This window comes from Lipotes vexillifer, unplaced genomic scaffold, assembly GCF_000442215.2.
Source record: "Lipotes vexillifer unplaced genomic scaffold, Lipotes_vexillifer_v1.1 scaffold1207, whole genome shotgun sequence".
NCBI lineage: Eukaryota > Metazoa > Chordata > Mammalia > Artiodactyla > Lipotidae > Lipotes > Lipotes vexillifer.
The window spans coordinates 141,992-154,512 of NW_006772733.1; the positions used below are offsets into that span (position 1 = coordinate 141,992).

At 38.6% G+C, this 12,521-nt stretch overlaps 1 protein-coding gene and 1 pseudogene across 1 annotated transcript in view; one reads left to right on the forward strand and one right to left on the reverse strand.

Moving 5' to 3' along the window:
* LEKR1 (leucine, glutamate and lysine rich 1) overlaps positions 1–7,150 on the forward strand; it is a gene marked incomplete at its 5' end in the record, with an annotated part of 146,742 nt that extends 139,592 nt beyond the window's left edge. The window contains one exon of the mRNA XM_007447836.1: positions 6,737–7,150. Within this exon, the coding sequence (XP_007447898.1) occupies positions 6,737–7,150 (414 nt within the window). The remainder of the gene's footprint in view (positions 1–6,736) is intronic.
* A 1,574-nt stretch (positions 7,151–8,724) lies between these two features.
* Positions 8,725–9,061, reverse strand: LOC103082715 (60S ribosomal protein L35 pseudogene; annotated as a pseudogene).
* Positions 9,062–12,521: the final 3,460 nt, after the last annotated feature.

A 12,521-nucleotide genomic window follows, 5' to 3' on the forward strand; every position in this document is an offset into this window, starting at 1 on the left:
CCAAATGGAGGTGTTGAATGAGTGGTATGTTCAGGGGAAGGCTGACTAGAAATGTTGATTTTGGAGACGGCCACGTGTAGCTGATACTTAAGCCTTGGGGCTGAATGAGATCACCCAGGGCATGAGGTCACAAAGAAGAGGGTGGAGAGCTCTCCAACTCTGAGAGGCTGGGAGGAGGAGGAGACTATGCCCTGTGACAGAGAGGGAATAGCTAGTGAGGTAGGAGGAAAAGAGGAGACTAACAAGGACTGTAAGGAAAGAAAGTGTCTAAGGAAAGGAGCATGCAACTTAGGCTCACAATCTCCTGTATAAGAACTTTGATTTCAGATAAGTTTTGGAATTCAACTTCGAATTTTAGAAAGTTAGCAACATGCCCCTAGGGTAGCCTCTTCCATGCAGTGACATTAATATTTCTGCAGTGAAACACAGGAATGGCCCCACTGAGTGAAATAACAAAACTATCAGTCCAGTCAGATTTTATTACCAAATGTTACAAGTTAGACACATTTTTCTTTGCTGAGCTTTTTGGATGTCAGAATTGTGGCTAATGCATTGTAGATGTGTATTTGCTTTCTTTCTTTACAATAGCTGTTTTTGCTGTTTCTGTTGGTTCACCTGACCATCTCTTGGCATCTTGGACCTGTTTTTGTTTAGAAAACAAAAAAGGAGAGTATATATGTTTCTCTATAGGATCACATACATAGAGAGATGTCAGGAAAAAGTGAAGGAAGAATTTTCCCCAAACTATTTACAGTCGTCACCACCGGGGGATAAGAAGAGATGGGCAGAGGTTTCACTTCTTATAGCTTTTTAAAATTGGGGGGATTATGGATGACTTTTTAATTTTTTGGTGTTCTGAATATTTTCCAAATGTAAAGCCTATTTTTTAAAAAAGAAAACCTATTTATTTAGGAAAGTTTACTAATACATCTGGTAAGGATGGGTCTAATTAAAATTTAGGAATACATACATTTGAAAACATAAATAGCTTTTCTGCAAGAGGGATTTGCCTAGTTTTAAGATATGTATTTACTGTATTTCTGTATTTATTTGATATGGAGAAAATGCTACACATTTCTCTGGTAACTCCGTTTATGAGAAACCAAAGTTAGTAAATTAAAAAATAAGTAGCTCTCAATTTGGGCCTGAATAAAGAGAACATCTGAGTCTTTTCCGAAGAGTAAAGGGATAAATGGGAGATTCTCTAACTTCTGGCTCCACAGGGAACAGGAGAGGATGGGGTGTAGGTGCGGAGGGGCTGTTCCTAGGGTTGGTTGGCAGGGATAGAGGGCTCAGATTGAGGATCTCCAGTCGTGGAGAGGCAGATCCAGGCAAGACTGTCTTTCACGTATTGGAGAGTCAGCCCTGATACAGAGTATGGATGACAGAAATTTGGCAGAATGAGAAAAAAATACGGAGAAATTGTTTTTTTGTTGTAGTTAATTAATACTAATTAAGTCTCAATTAAAGTTGGCTTACTGACTTAGAAAGTAAATTCTGAACACTGTGTCTTCATGAGCTCTTCCTCTCCATCCTGAAAATCCGCTCTTGAAGCCTATCAGTCCAAGGGAGTATTGCCTCTGTTTCTACTTCTGGTTTGAAGTCTGCCATAGTTATTTCACAGTGTCCATTATGTTTGCAAGCATAGAAATACAATTTTAAGAACAACCTGCCTGACATCCGTTTTGCTTCTTTCCTGGAAATTTATTCATATTCTCCTTCATGCCTTTCCAAAGGGCCATTTCCACTGTTTTTCTGCAGTGTTTGGGGCTGATCAGATTAGTTGAACAGAAGCCTTAAATGGAAGTTTGGGCACGTTCTTTGCTAACTCCTACTCATCTTTCTGGTTTCCACACCTTTTCCACAGTCTCCTTTCGCCTCAGCTCCCCACCCAGTTGGCCAGCCTAGGATAGATCTAGTTTGGGTTGGTGGAAACTGTAATCTGATCAACGCATGACTGGTTCAGACCTAACTGGGTATAATAAAGCATGAACAAAGACACCCATCTGTGCTTCTTTTTCATTGAGGACTTGCTTTCCTGGCATGTTCCCCCCAAATTATGCCAAATACAGCTGATTGCCATCACAAATGGAATTCTCACCTTCAGAATGATCAAGTTACCCAGCAAAGCCTTCTCTTGCTTCTTCCACTGTTTTTGGAATTGAAAGCAATCCAGCTGTCTCTAAGGATAAAAATGAAAACAACCATAAAAAATAAGCCACTCTTACATTGCAAAAAGTGGGGGAAATGGGCCATTTTTTAATATTAGAAATTTCAAACAGATGGTGAGCTAATTTATATTTTCATTTTGAAATTTACTTTCCCAGTGGGAGTGCAATTAAGCCACATTTTAAGTCCATTCAAAGTGGCCTTCATCTGAAAATGTTGTAGACATATCTATAGATAATGCTCTCAACCAATTGGCAGAGGTTAAGGACCCAGGAATGCTAGCTCCCCCTCTCCTAGACCACCCTAACCAAGGGGCACTCAGAATAGGAACCTCCTCCATGAAAACTGGCCTCCTATCCTCTCTGCCTCCCATCCTGCCCCACTTAGGGCTACTTTCTACTGAGCTAGCAAAGCGATCTTCCTTTGTTGCAGATTTGACAATGCCAGCCCCCTGCTTGAAATAAACCTTTCAATGACTCCATATGGCCCTCAGAATTAAGTTAAAACTCTAATATTTGCAGGTTGTCAAAGTCCTTGATCTGATCCTGCTTACTCCTGCCTGCCTCAGTCCTGGTCTCTCCTCCCATTCTGCACTCTGCCCTTGAGTCACACTAAGCCATGTGTCATCCCGAGATGTGACTCTCCCTCTCTCACTGCCAGGAATTTGTACTCACTGTCCCTCTTCACCTGACTCATGCCTCCCTTTCCATTTTGACTTACAGTCTAGTTGCAATCCAGTGATAACACTGTTTTACCATGCTAAAATATGGCCAAGATACTTTTACCTAAAACATTTAGAATGCTATAGCTTCACTGATTATACCCATGTTTGCCCATGATTTTCAGTCTTATTGAACATATTCCATCTTAGACATTTTCCTGTGTTGTTCAGTGAAAACACATATTAAAATTCTGCAGCAACACAACCTTACAAAAAGATCAACAACCCCAAAAGACAAACATTTTGCCTAAATTGCTGAAAGCAATCTAACCATGAGTGAATGATTCTTTTCCACATATGATGGAATTTTCCACTAATGTGTCTCCCTGACTCTGGCCACATCCACATGTGCTCTTGTCATGCCTTGTCACACACACTCCACCTCTGAAATAGCAGTCCCCTAAACTAGATGTGTTCTATTTCCATTTGTTTATTCCATGATTGAATAAATTCTAACATCTGAACTACATGTTGTACAAAACTGAGTTATAATCCAAATTTTAAAGGAGGAAGTAATGGTGGCAAAGGATATACAGATATTGTGAGACTCATCTGAGATTTCATAGTGTTTATGACAAAGATAAAAATAGAAGTCCTATCTTTGGATCCTGTTCTCAGTTTAGAGGTTCTCCTGGTTTGGGGAATAATAGAAAAAAGAGAATTTGTCCTTTGTTCTGGAAACTAATAGCCTTGAAGAAGGATGAGTTCCAGAGCAGTGGGCCCCAGACCAGGATGGTCAGCAGCCCTTCCAAAATTCAATCTGGAGTTGACGGGTAGAGTGGGTGCTCCCACTGTACTTGTTATGGGGACATCTTTGGGTTCGCTCCACCTTTTCATTTCCTCCTTCAGTGTAGTGTCACTTGCCCGAAATAGCTTTTAAATGACTTGCTTTATGGATTTTTTCCATAGAGCACTACTCCTTTCCTTTGAGACTTGAATTTAATTAATTAATTAATTAATAATTATTTTTGGCTGCATTGGGTCTTCGTTGCTGCGTGCGGGCTTTCTCTAGTTGCGGTGAGCAGAGGCTACTCTTTGTTGTGGTGCGCGTGCTTCTCATTGCTGTAGCTTCTCTTGTTGCTGAGCATGGGCTCTAGGCACGCGGGCTCAGTAGTTGTGGCTCGTGGGCTCTAGAGCACAGGCTCAGTAGTTGTGGCACACGGGCTTAGTTGCTCCATGACATGGGGGATCTTCCTGGACTAGGGTTCGAACCCATGTCCCCTGCATTGGCAGGCGGATTCTTAACCACTGAGCCACCAGGGAAGTCCCTGAATTTAATTTTAGTAAATGGATTGAATTTTATTTTTCTTTTAATGAGAGCCGTTGTCATCACATCACCCATCATTTTCTCCTTCCATATTTGTGTACCTTTTATTCATGTCACTCATTTATTGACCGCATTGTTAACTTCTATAATTTTTTCTTTTATATCTTCACATAAAGTTAACTCCATGGCTTTCTTAATCAAGAGAGTTTTTATACTAACTTATTTAAAGCCCTGTAAATCTAATCACTTCAATACATTTTGCCTGTTTACTAGTAAGGAACAAAATGCATTGATGCTTTTTCCTTTTAAAAGAAAGTTTAGTTTAAGTTCAGAAAAGTTGGGCAAAACCAGATGTGATGTCTTACTGTTTTTTATTGCTTCAGTGTTCTGGAACAAAATGGCCCCTGCATGCTTGATATAATTAATTAGACAATTAATTTAGGCCTAGGCAGCTTGGAGCCAGGCTCTGGAGGCAGGCAGGGGCCCCACCATTTCAAAGCTGGGTTACTCTCAGCAAGTTACATACCAGTGTGATCTTCAGTGTCTTTCTTTGTCAAATATAATTGTTGGGAGCAAGAAATGAGATGACACCTAACAAGGCACTTTATTAACCTCTTCTCTAGCCCTCCCTCTCCTGCCTTTTTAACAAGTATTTCAGGAAGAGTTAATGAGAACCAGATGATAAAGCCACAAACACCATCCTTGGTCTCCTGTTCCTCCCAAATAATAATAATAATAATAATAATAATAATAATAATAATAATAACTGGAAGCAAGTAATTAATCCCCATGATTTGAAAAAAAATGTGAATATATGGCTCATATATGTCTATTACTAATATATGTAAATGATGAGGCTTTGTTTGACCCAGACATGCCACTGATTTTATAGATTAGTGTACAAGGTTAATCTGAAATTGCTCCATATTCTGCAATTTTAATTACCAAATTTGGAATTGGATGGAGTTCTGACCGTAATCACAAGAAACTCAAATACAAGAAGATGCTATTTTCCCTGATGCTTTGTTATTTAGTTCCACTGACAGCAGATTAGTCAGTAAGCCCTTAGGAGAATGCTTTCCACTGAGCCTCAGACTTGGGAATGCCTTGGCTGTTTTTACAAACAAGCTAACCTGATGGAAAGTCATTTTCAGCTGAAGAATCCTACAGCACAATCACTTGAATTGTGTTTACTTATTTGGATACCATTTTGAAGTGTTTACTTTTCAATCTCTTTTTTGACATCCTGCAGCCATGAATGTCAGGACATTAGGGAGATCCAAGACCTAATTCTTACCACGGGGCTTGAAGTAATTTTGATGAATTCCATAGATGAAAGATGGCTATCATTCTTCAACTAGAAATGTAGAGTCTCATCATTTGAAGAAGTTGTAATGATCTCTAGTCTAGTCACACGCTTGAAGCTTAAATTTGCTCCAAAACCTCCCAGTCAAGTGAGATTCAACCCTTCAGAGTATCCTTGGACAGCTCTGGCTATTAAAAAATTCTTCCTTCTCTTAACCCTCATAGCTTCCACCCTTGGCTCCAACCAATGTTGGGGACATAAAAAGCAGCTCTGCTCAAACTTATGATGCTGCAAACTTCTTGAGGGCAGGAACTGTATCCACTACAGCTTCTAGTAACTTGATACATGATTGCTGAGTGGAGTTCAAAGCAGATTTTGTTCATTTCAATATATATCTTACAAAAGAGCAGATCATCAGTATATTTAAGTTCTACTGAGAAAGAATCACATAAAATTACTGATTTTATTATCTAAATGCTAGAGCTGATATATTTTATTCTTTCAATTTTATAATTTGAGCAATTTTTGTCTGTCATGTACTGCAGTTTCCCTTCATTATAAAATAACATACTTGGGACTTCCCTTGTGGCGCAGTGGTTAAGAATCCGCTGGCCAATGCAGGAGACATGGGTTCGAGCCCTGGCCTGGGAAGATCCTACATGCTGCAGAGCAACTAAGGCTGTGTGCCACAATTACTGAGCCTGTGCTCCAGAGCCTGAGAGCCACAACTACTGAGCCCGTGTGCTGCAACTACTGAAGCCTGTGCGACTAGAGCCCGTGCTCCGCAAGCCCCCACTTGCCAAAACTAGAGAAAGCCCGTGCACAGCAACGAAGACCCAACGCAGCCAAAAAAATTAATAAATTAATAAATAAATAAATGTATTTTTAATAAATAAAATAACATACATAATTGCACTACAGATATTAACTACAGACGTCACATGTGCAGGACAGACTGTCTCAGGCACAGAGGAGTTGAAACCCCACTGAAGTAGGCATTGGACGTTCTGGGTTCTAGCACCAACTCCACCACTATCATCTGAGTGACACTGACTCTTGGTTCCTCTTCTGAAAACTGTGAGGGTTGAACCAAATGTTCTCTTAAAATTCTTTCCAGCTTTACAGGTCATTTGCATTTTTGACTTATTTGTCCCCATCAAAGAACATAGACCTCTGATTTCCAGTTCAGTTCTCAATTTATATTGCCAGTAACTATCCATATGTACACTGTTTAAAGCTAGGGCTGCTTTTTCTTTCCTTTTTCTCATTGCAGAACACTTTTCTTCAGGAAACAGTGCGTAGAGAGTGTGAAGAACGCTTTGAACTGACGGAGGCTTTGAGTCAAGCCAGAGAACAGCTCCTGGAGCTCAGGAAGCTCGGAGGACGGTTACCCCTATCCCCATGCTCCCTCACCCAGGGCAGCCTAACCTCCTCTGTTGCAGCTAGCAGCAGTCAGGGAGAGAAGAGGCTCACAAGACTGAACTCTGAAAAGAGAATCAAAATCCCCAGCCTGCACGGAGTGTCGAAACCCACCACTTCCCCAGCCTCAACTCAGCCCAGCAGGGTCAGCAGCTCAGGTTTGCCCACCTTCACCCAGCCACACCCTCCCCGGGGTCGACCGTCTTCAGTCAGTGAGACCCGGCAGAGACTGGCTGTCATTCTGCAGAGGAGACTGAGTCAGCAGTGATGGAGCCGAAGTCAGGAGCAGCTCCACACAGCATGCCTGTCTTTCCCAGAGTCCAGAAACTCACTGTACGAGGATGAAAAAGATCAAATTACTACCACAGATTAAGAATGCATACTTACAGATATTTTTAACAAGACAGTTGGAAAAGCTAAAGAATTGTGAAACCACATTTTCCAAGAGGCCTTTGAAACTGCAACAGATAATGAAGTTGTTGGTATTCCAGAGGGCCAGTTTCTATATTTATGTATTGTGTGTTTCAATGTGCTCTATGAATATGCCCTTTTAGAGATCATAGGTAAAAATTTTCACCCATAGCATCTTTTCTACTTTTTTGCACCATTACAAGCAGATCTACTTCCACAAAATAATAATAACAGATTTTATTGGTTTTGTTGGTGTTTGTTCATTTGTTTGTTGACCTGAATAGGTTAAATAGATGTAATTAGTATTCCAAATAGAAAATGAAAGGACTTAATCCTTTATTTGATAATTTTCAAAATGCTTATTCAAATATTCACAAAGTTCATCATAATCAAAACTTTCTCTTTTTCACCTCACAATCTAACTGGTTAATCTAATTTCTTTGTAAGTGTGGTCAGAAGTAATGATAGGTAATCTTCAGGAAGACAGTCTGGGGACCCTCTAGAAAAAGGGACAGAAAGTCCAATTCAAGAAAAAGGTGGTTTATTTCTCAAACTATAGAGATTATTTTCGATAACAAGGAGCCTGGCCATGAAAATAGTACTTGGTAGAGATTTTCTGCATTGAATGCTTTTTGGTATTCCAGGTCAGATTTTGGTTTTAACTAGTATTCTGGAGCCATTGTGTAGAGAACTAATTCAAGACAGTTTAGTAGATGCACGTAGTGCTAATTTGGGATTCAAATTGTATTACCCCTGAAAATGGGCATCTTGTTAACATGTTTTCTATTTTCAGAGTGAAAAATTAAAACCAGAAACCAGACCAGCTATTTTATGTAATCTTAAAGCTTCAGGCTCCTCCCATTTCTTAAAACAACTCTTTACCTTACGCTAGTATTTATTTATCATTTTATCCAATCTAATAATAGTGTATTTTTCTTCCATGACTGATTTTACTCAAATCCTTCATCTGACTGCATCATAGATATTCAGGCTTCTTACTCCCAGATTAGAATGATACTAACACGTGTGAAATATGGCACATAAAATTCTGCTATTTGGCCACCATATAGATGAGAGAATCCAAAGGTACTTGGAATCCCTTCCATGTGCAAAAAAAGTAAAGTTACTAATCAAAATCAAGTTTATATCCAATCTTTCAAAGGGTTGATCTAATCTAGGGTGTTTTAACCTCAAAAAATTCCACATTAGTGCCACTAACTTCCCTGACTAGTTTAAGTGAGCACATCGTGTATAAAGTCTTAACAGTGCTTGCTTTTGTTTTACAGAGATTGGTGTACTTATAATGCATTTGACAAGAGAACATAATGTCATCTAATGGTGGTGCTGGAGTGGATCTTAGAGGCCAACCCCAACAATCTCTCTCTTTTTTTTTAATGCCAGTTTGTTCGTGTTTTATTGACGCCTGGATGCTCAGGCCTTGATCGCGCACTTCCATGGTGGGTGTGGCTCCTTCCGCAGCTGCCTCTTGGCCTTCAGGTTCCCTTCGGGCTTGTTCGGCCGGAGTCACATGGCACAGTTCCAGGGGTTTATACTTCTCGCCCTTATATAATTTCCTGAGGTTCACCTGGTTGATGACGGTGAGAACATGGGCGATGGATTTGCTAACACCTCGGACCTTGGAGAGTTTAGAAGCCGCGCCTCTTGTCACTTTAGCGACGCGCTGCTGAGACAGCGCCACCTTCAGGTCCTCCGGTTGTTTCAGCAGCTCCTCCTTGCCTCCAAGGTCTCAGGCCTTAATCTTGGCCATGGCTGTACAAACGGCCTCGGCCGGCTTCTTAGAGGGGAAGAGAAACAGTCTCTTTACAAATAAGGAATAGATGCTCAAAGAAGTCTAACTTGGCTAAGGTGGGACAGCTAGTTAGTGAGTGAGCTAGAACCAGAACCACTACTACCCGAACCCAACCTTTCCACCTCACTTTTCCGCTTACCAGAGAGTCCCAAACCTCCATCATGACTTTTGTCAGAAGCACCTACACTGTGGTTACCTAATATTTTCTTTAAATGCACTCAATTTTTAAACTTAAATTTATATAAAAAGGAAGCTTGACCCAAGGAGGAATAATTATAAAGTTGAGTTTAATATACTTTAAGATAAATATGTATCTATTAAAATACAAAATGTTGTTAACATACCCCCTAAAATTATCTTGTATAATGCCAGCAGTACTCGTGCCACACTCTGGAGACTACTCCACTAGACCTCAGTGTTTTTGATCTGGTGTTTGCATGTTCAGATTACAAATACTCATGACATAAGGTGGATAGCAAAAACTAGGGGAAACTCTAGTAAAAAGCACAGGAGAATATTTTGGGCAACAGTCTTTGTTGTCATATTATACGTGCTTTTCCACAATCTTGCAATTTCAGTTCTCCAGGAACCATGCGGATACATTTTTTCTAAATTATGAACATATTTAAATTTGTAAAGAACGTCACCCATACACTTTTCTAAAGTGACATACAGACCATCCATGCAAAACCTGGTTTCTCAGTTTGTTGTTACACTCTTACTTTACAATGAGTAATTCGGTAAATAGGCACTCTGAGAATAGAATCATGATCTGCAGTCAGGTTGTATTATATTCCACATGTATGTCAGAGAGGTAATTCCATGGATAAACATAGAGACAATATTTACATTTATTTCAACCTAGACCATCTGAAGCAGTCTAGGTTGTGTGCTTATATCTTTTGAAGAAAGACACTTAGAAAAGAGAATAGCATTAGAGTATGTAACCTGAGGGTTAAGAACACATTCAAACTTTCCTTGATTTTTGCACTGATTAACTCCTGGCATGAAAGAGTATCAGGAATGTTAAGAAACCAGTGAATATTATGGCAAAATAGGGCTCTCAAATGCATATAATGGATATTAAGTCTAATAGTTTTAATTTCCCTATAGACATACATTTTCCATGACTTCAGTGGAAGAATTTATAGGTGTCAAAAGAAAAGAATAGCATAGAAAATATTCCTTAGGAAATTATAATAATATTTGTTTCTTTTCTTAAACTTAGATTGGTAGACAAAGATGGGGGAATTTTTCTATAGTTAACAGATTTCTCAAGCACTATATTTTAAAAGTTTATTGAATTAAATGACTATAGTTAGTCAGAACTACTTAAAAGTTATATTTTCTGGCAATAGAATTGACTGGAAGAGAAATTAATATTGAAAATTATGTTAGCTAAGATCTTTTAATGTTATATTAGTCTAAAAGTTTTTGTAACATTACAGATTATAGCCAATTTCTTTTTGATTATGCAACAAGTTTTCTCAAGCTTTATCTTTTAAAGTTCTTATGATTATTATAATATTGCACTTATAGATCAACCTAGTACCCTAAAAGGGTTAATTCTCTGTAGCTGAAAATTCCGAACGATCATGTTGACTCTTATTGAGCATGGGAAATCAATTTGGTGTGTGTCCGAAGTTCACAAATCCCATGGTAATTATGGATTTTTTTATTTTCATGTTTTAAGATAATAATTAGTGTATACTGTAACTTGCGCAGGGCACCTTTAATGATCCCAAACCATGATAAACAATTATAGAAGCATTCCTAAGGCAGTGTCTGTGGTATCTTAAGGAAGAAATTCTACTTTTTCTTTTGAAAATATTAACTCTGTGTAATAATAAATTGTAAGGCCAGTGTAATTGTGTTGCATCTTTAGAATCTGAAATATAAATTATATCATCTTTGTATATTCTGAATTAACAGATAAAAAATTTTAACAGTAGTTGAATCTGAAACACACTTATCCTATGGCAATATTTACCATGATCCAGAAAATTTTCTCTCTGCTCTAGCATTTTTATAGTATAATGCTTTATATACATTAAGTGAGTAAAAAATGTACTAAAAATCCCTTACGCTCATAATATAGCCTTAATACTTAGGCTATATTATATATTCACTCATTTCTTCAACAGATATGGAGAATTGAAAAAGCACTGTGAAAGTTACAACGATAATTAAGATGTACTACAGATGCCCAAGAATTGTATAGTAGAGGGCAGTAAGGAAGTGTATGCAGAGATTATAATATAGGGCAGCAGGTGCTGGAAAGAGAATCAAAAACAAGGTGTTATATGAGTTCAACTTTTTGATGGAAGAATCAGGGAACACTTTAAGCAAGAATTGGAATTTACAATAGGTCTTGAAGAATGGAGGAGGGTTTTATAGAAGAAGGTATACCAGGTAGAGGACATGTATAAACAGAGTCATAGATATGTAGAAAATACTTGGTGAAGGGAAGTAGTGGGAACCTGAAAAAGGTAGGTTGACCCCAGAGCTTGGAGGTGTTGAATAAGAGCCCATAGCAGGATTTTGACTTAGAAGTGGCATGCACTTTGTTGAAATCTGGGAACATAGCTATGGCAGGGCTGTATTGGAATAATTATAGAGTGAAAAGGCTGGAGGTGGAACACCAATCGGTAGATTTGTAAAGTAGTCCAAACAAGAGTTAATGAAGTTCTGAATAAAGATGCTAATGGGAATAAACAGGAAGCAGCTGATTCAAATTCTATTCAGAGAAGGGAAAGAATTTGTTCCCTGTTAAATGCACTTTGAAACCATTACCAGCCATTGCCACTTAGCAGGGGTGCAGTGTATGAAATTGGTGATCACGCTTTATTTAAGAATATTACAGCTTCTCTGAAAATGTGAAATAATAGGAACTACTTTTTTGTTTGGGCAACAGATAACTAACCCACAGATTCAGTATTCATAAGAATTCTCCTTAAAGCAAACTACAAATCTGAATAGTGTTCTAAGAATTATGAGAGAAGAATGTGGAAATTGACATTAAAAATAGCTATCATCTTGGCTCAAAGAATGCAAATCACAACTCAGTGGTGAGCTTTGGGAGTGATACAATGCAAGAAACTTCTTTCCGATTTTTGCTTACCATTTATGAGGGAAAATACAAAAGATAGCAGCCAAAATAAAAATAAGGATTATCTTAAAGTCCTTAAATTTTATAGTTCTGAAGGGACCTGACACATCCTCTGGTCCAGACCTGTAATTTTACAGAAGGAGATAATAGGTCCCTTAAATGTTGAATAATTTTCCATTCTTATAGTTGCTCAACAGCTGACTTGACAAGAGAGCCTGGGCTTCCAACTCTTGGCCACACATCTCATTTCTACACTGGAAGAACAGTATCAGTGCTCTAAATTTTTGCTACTCAAAGTGCTTCAGCAGG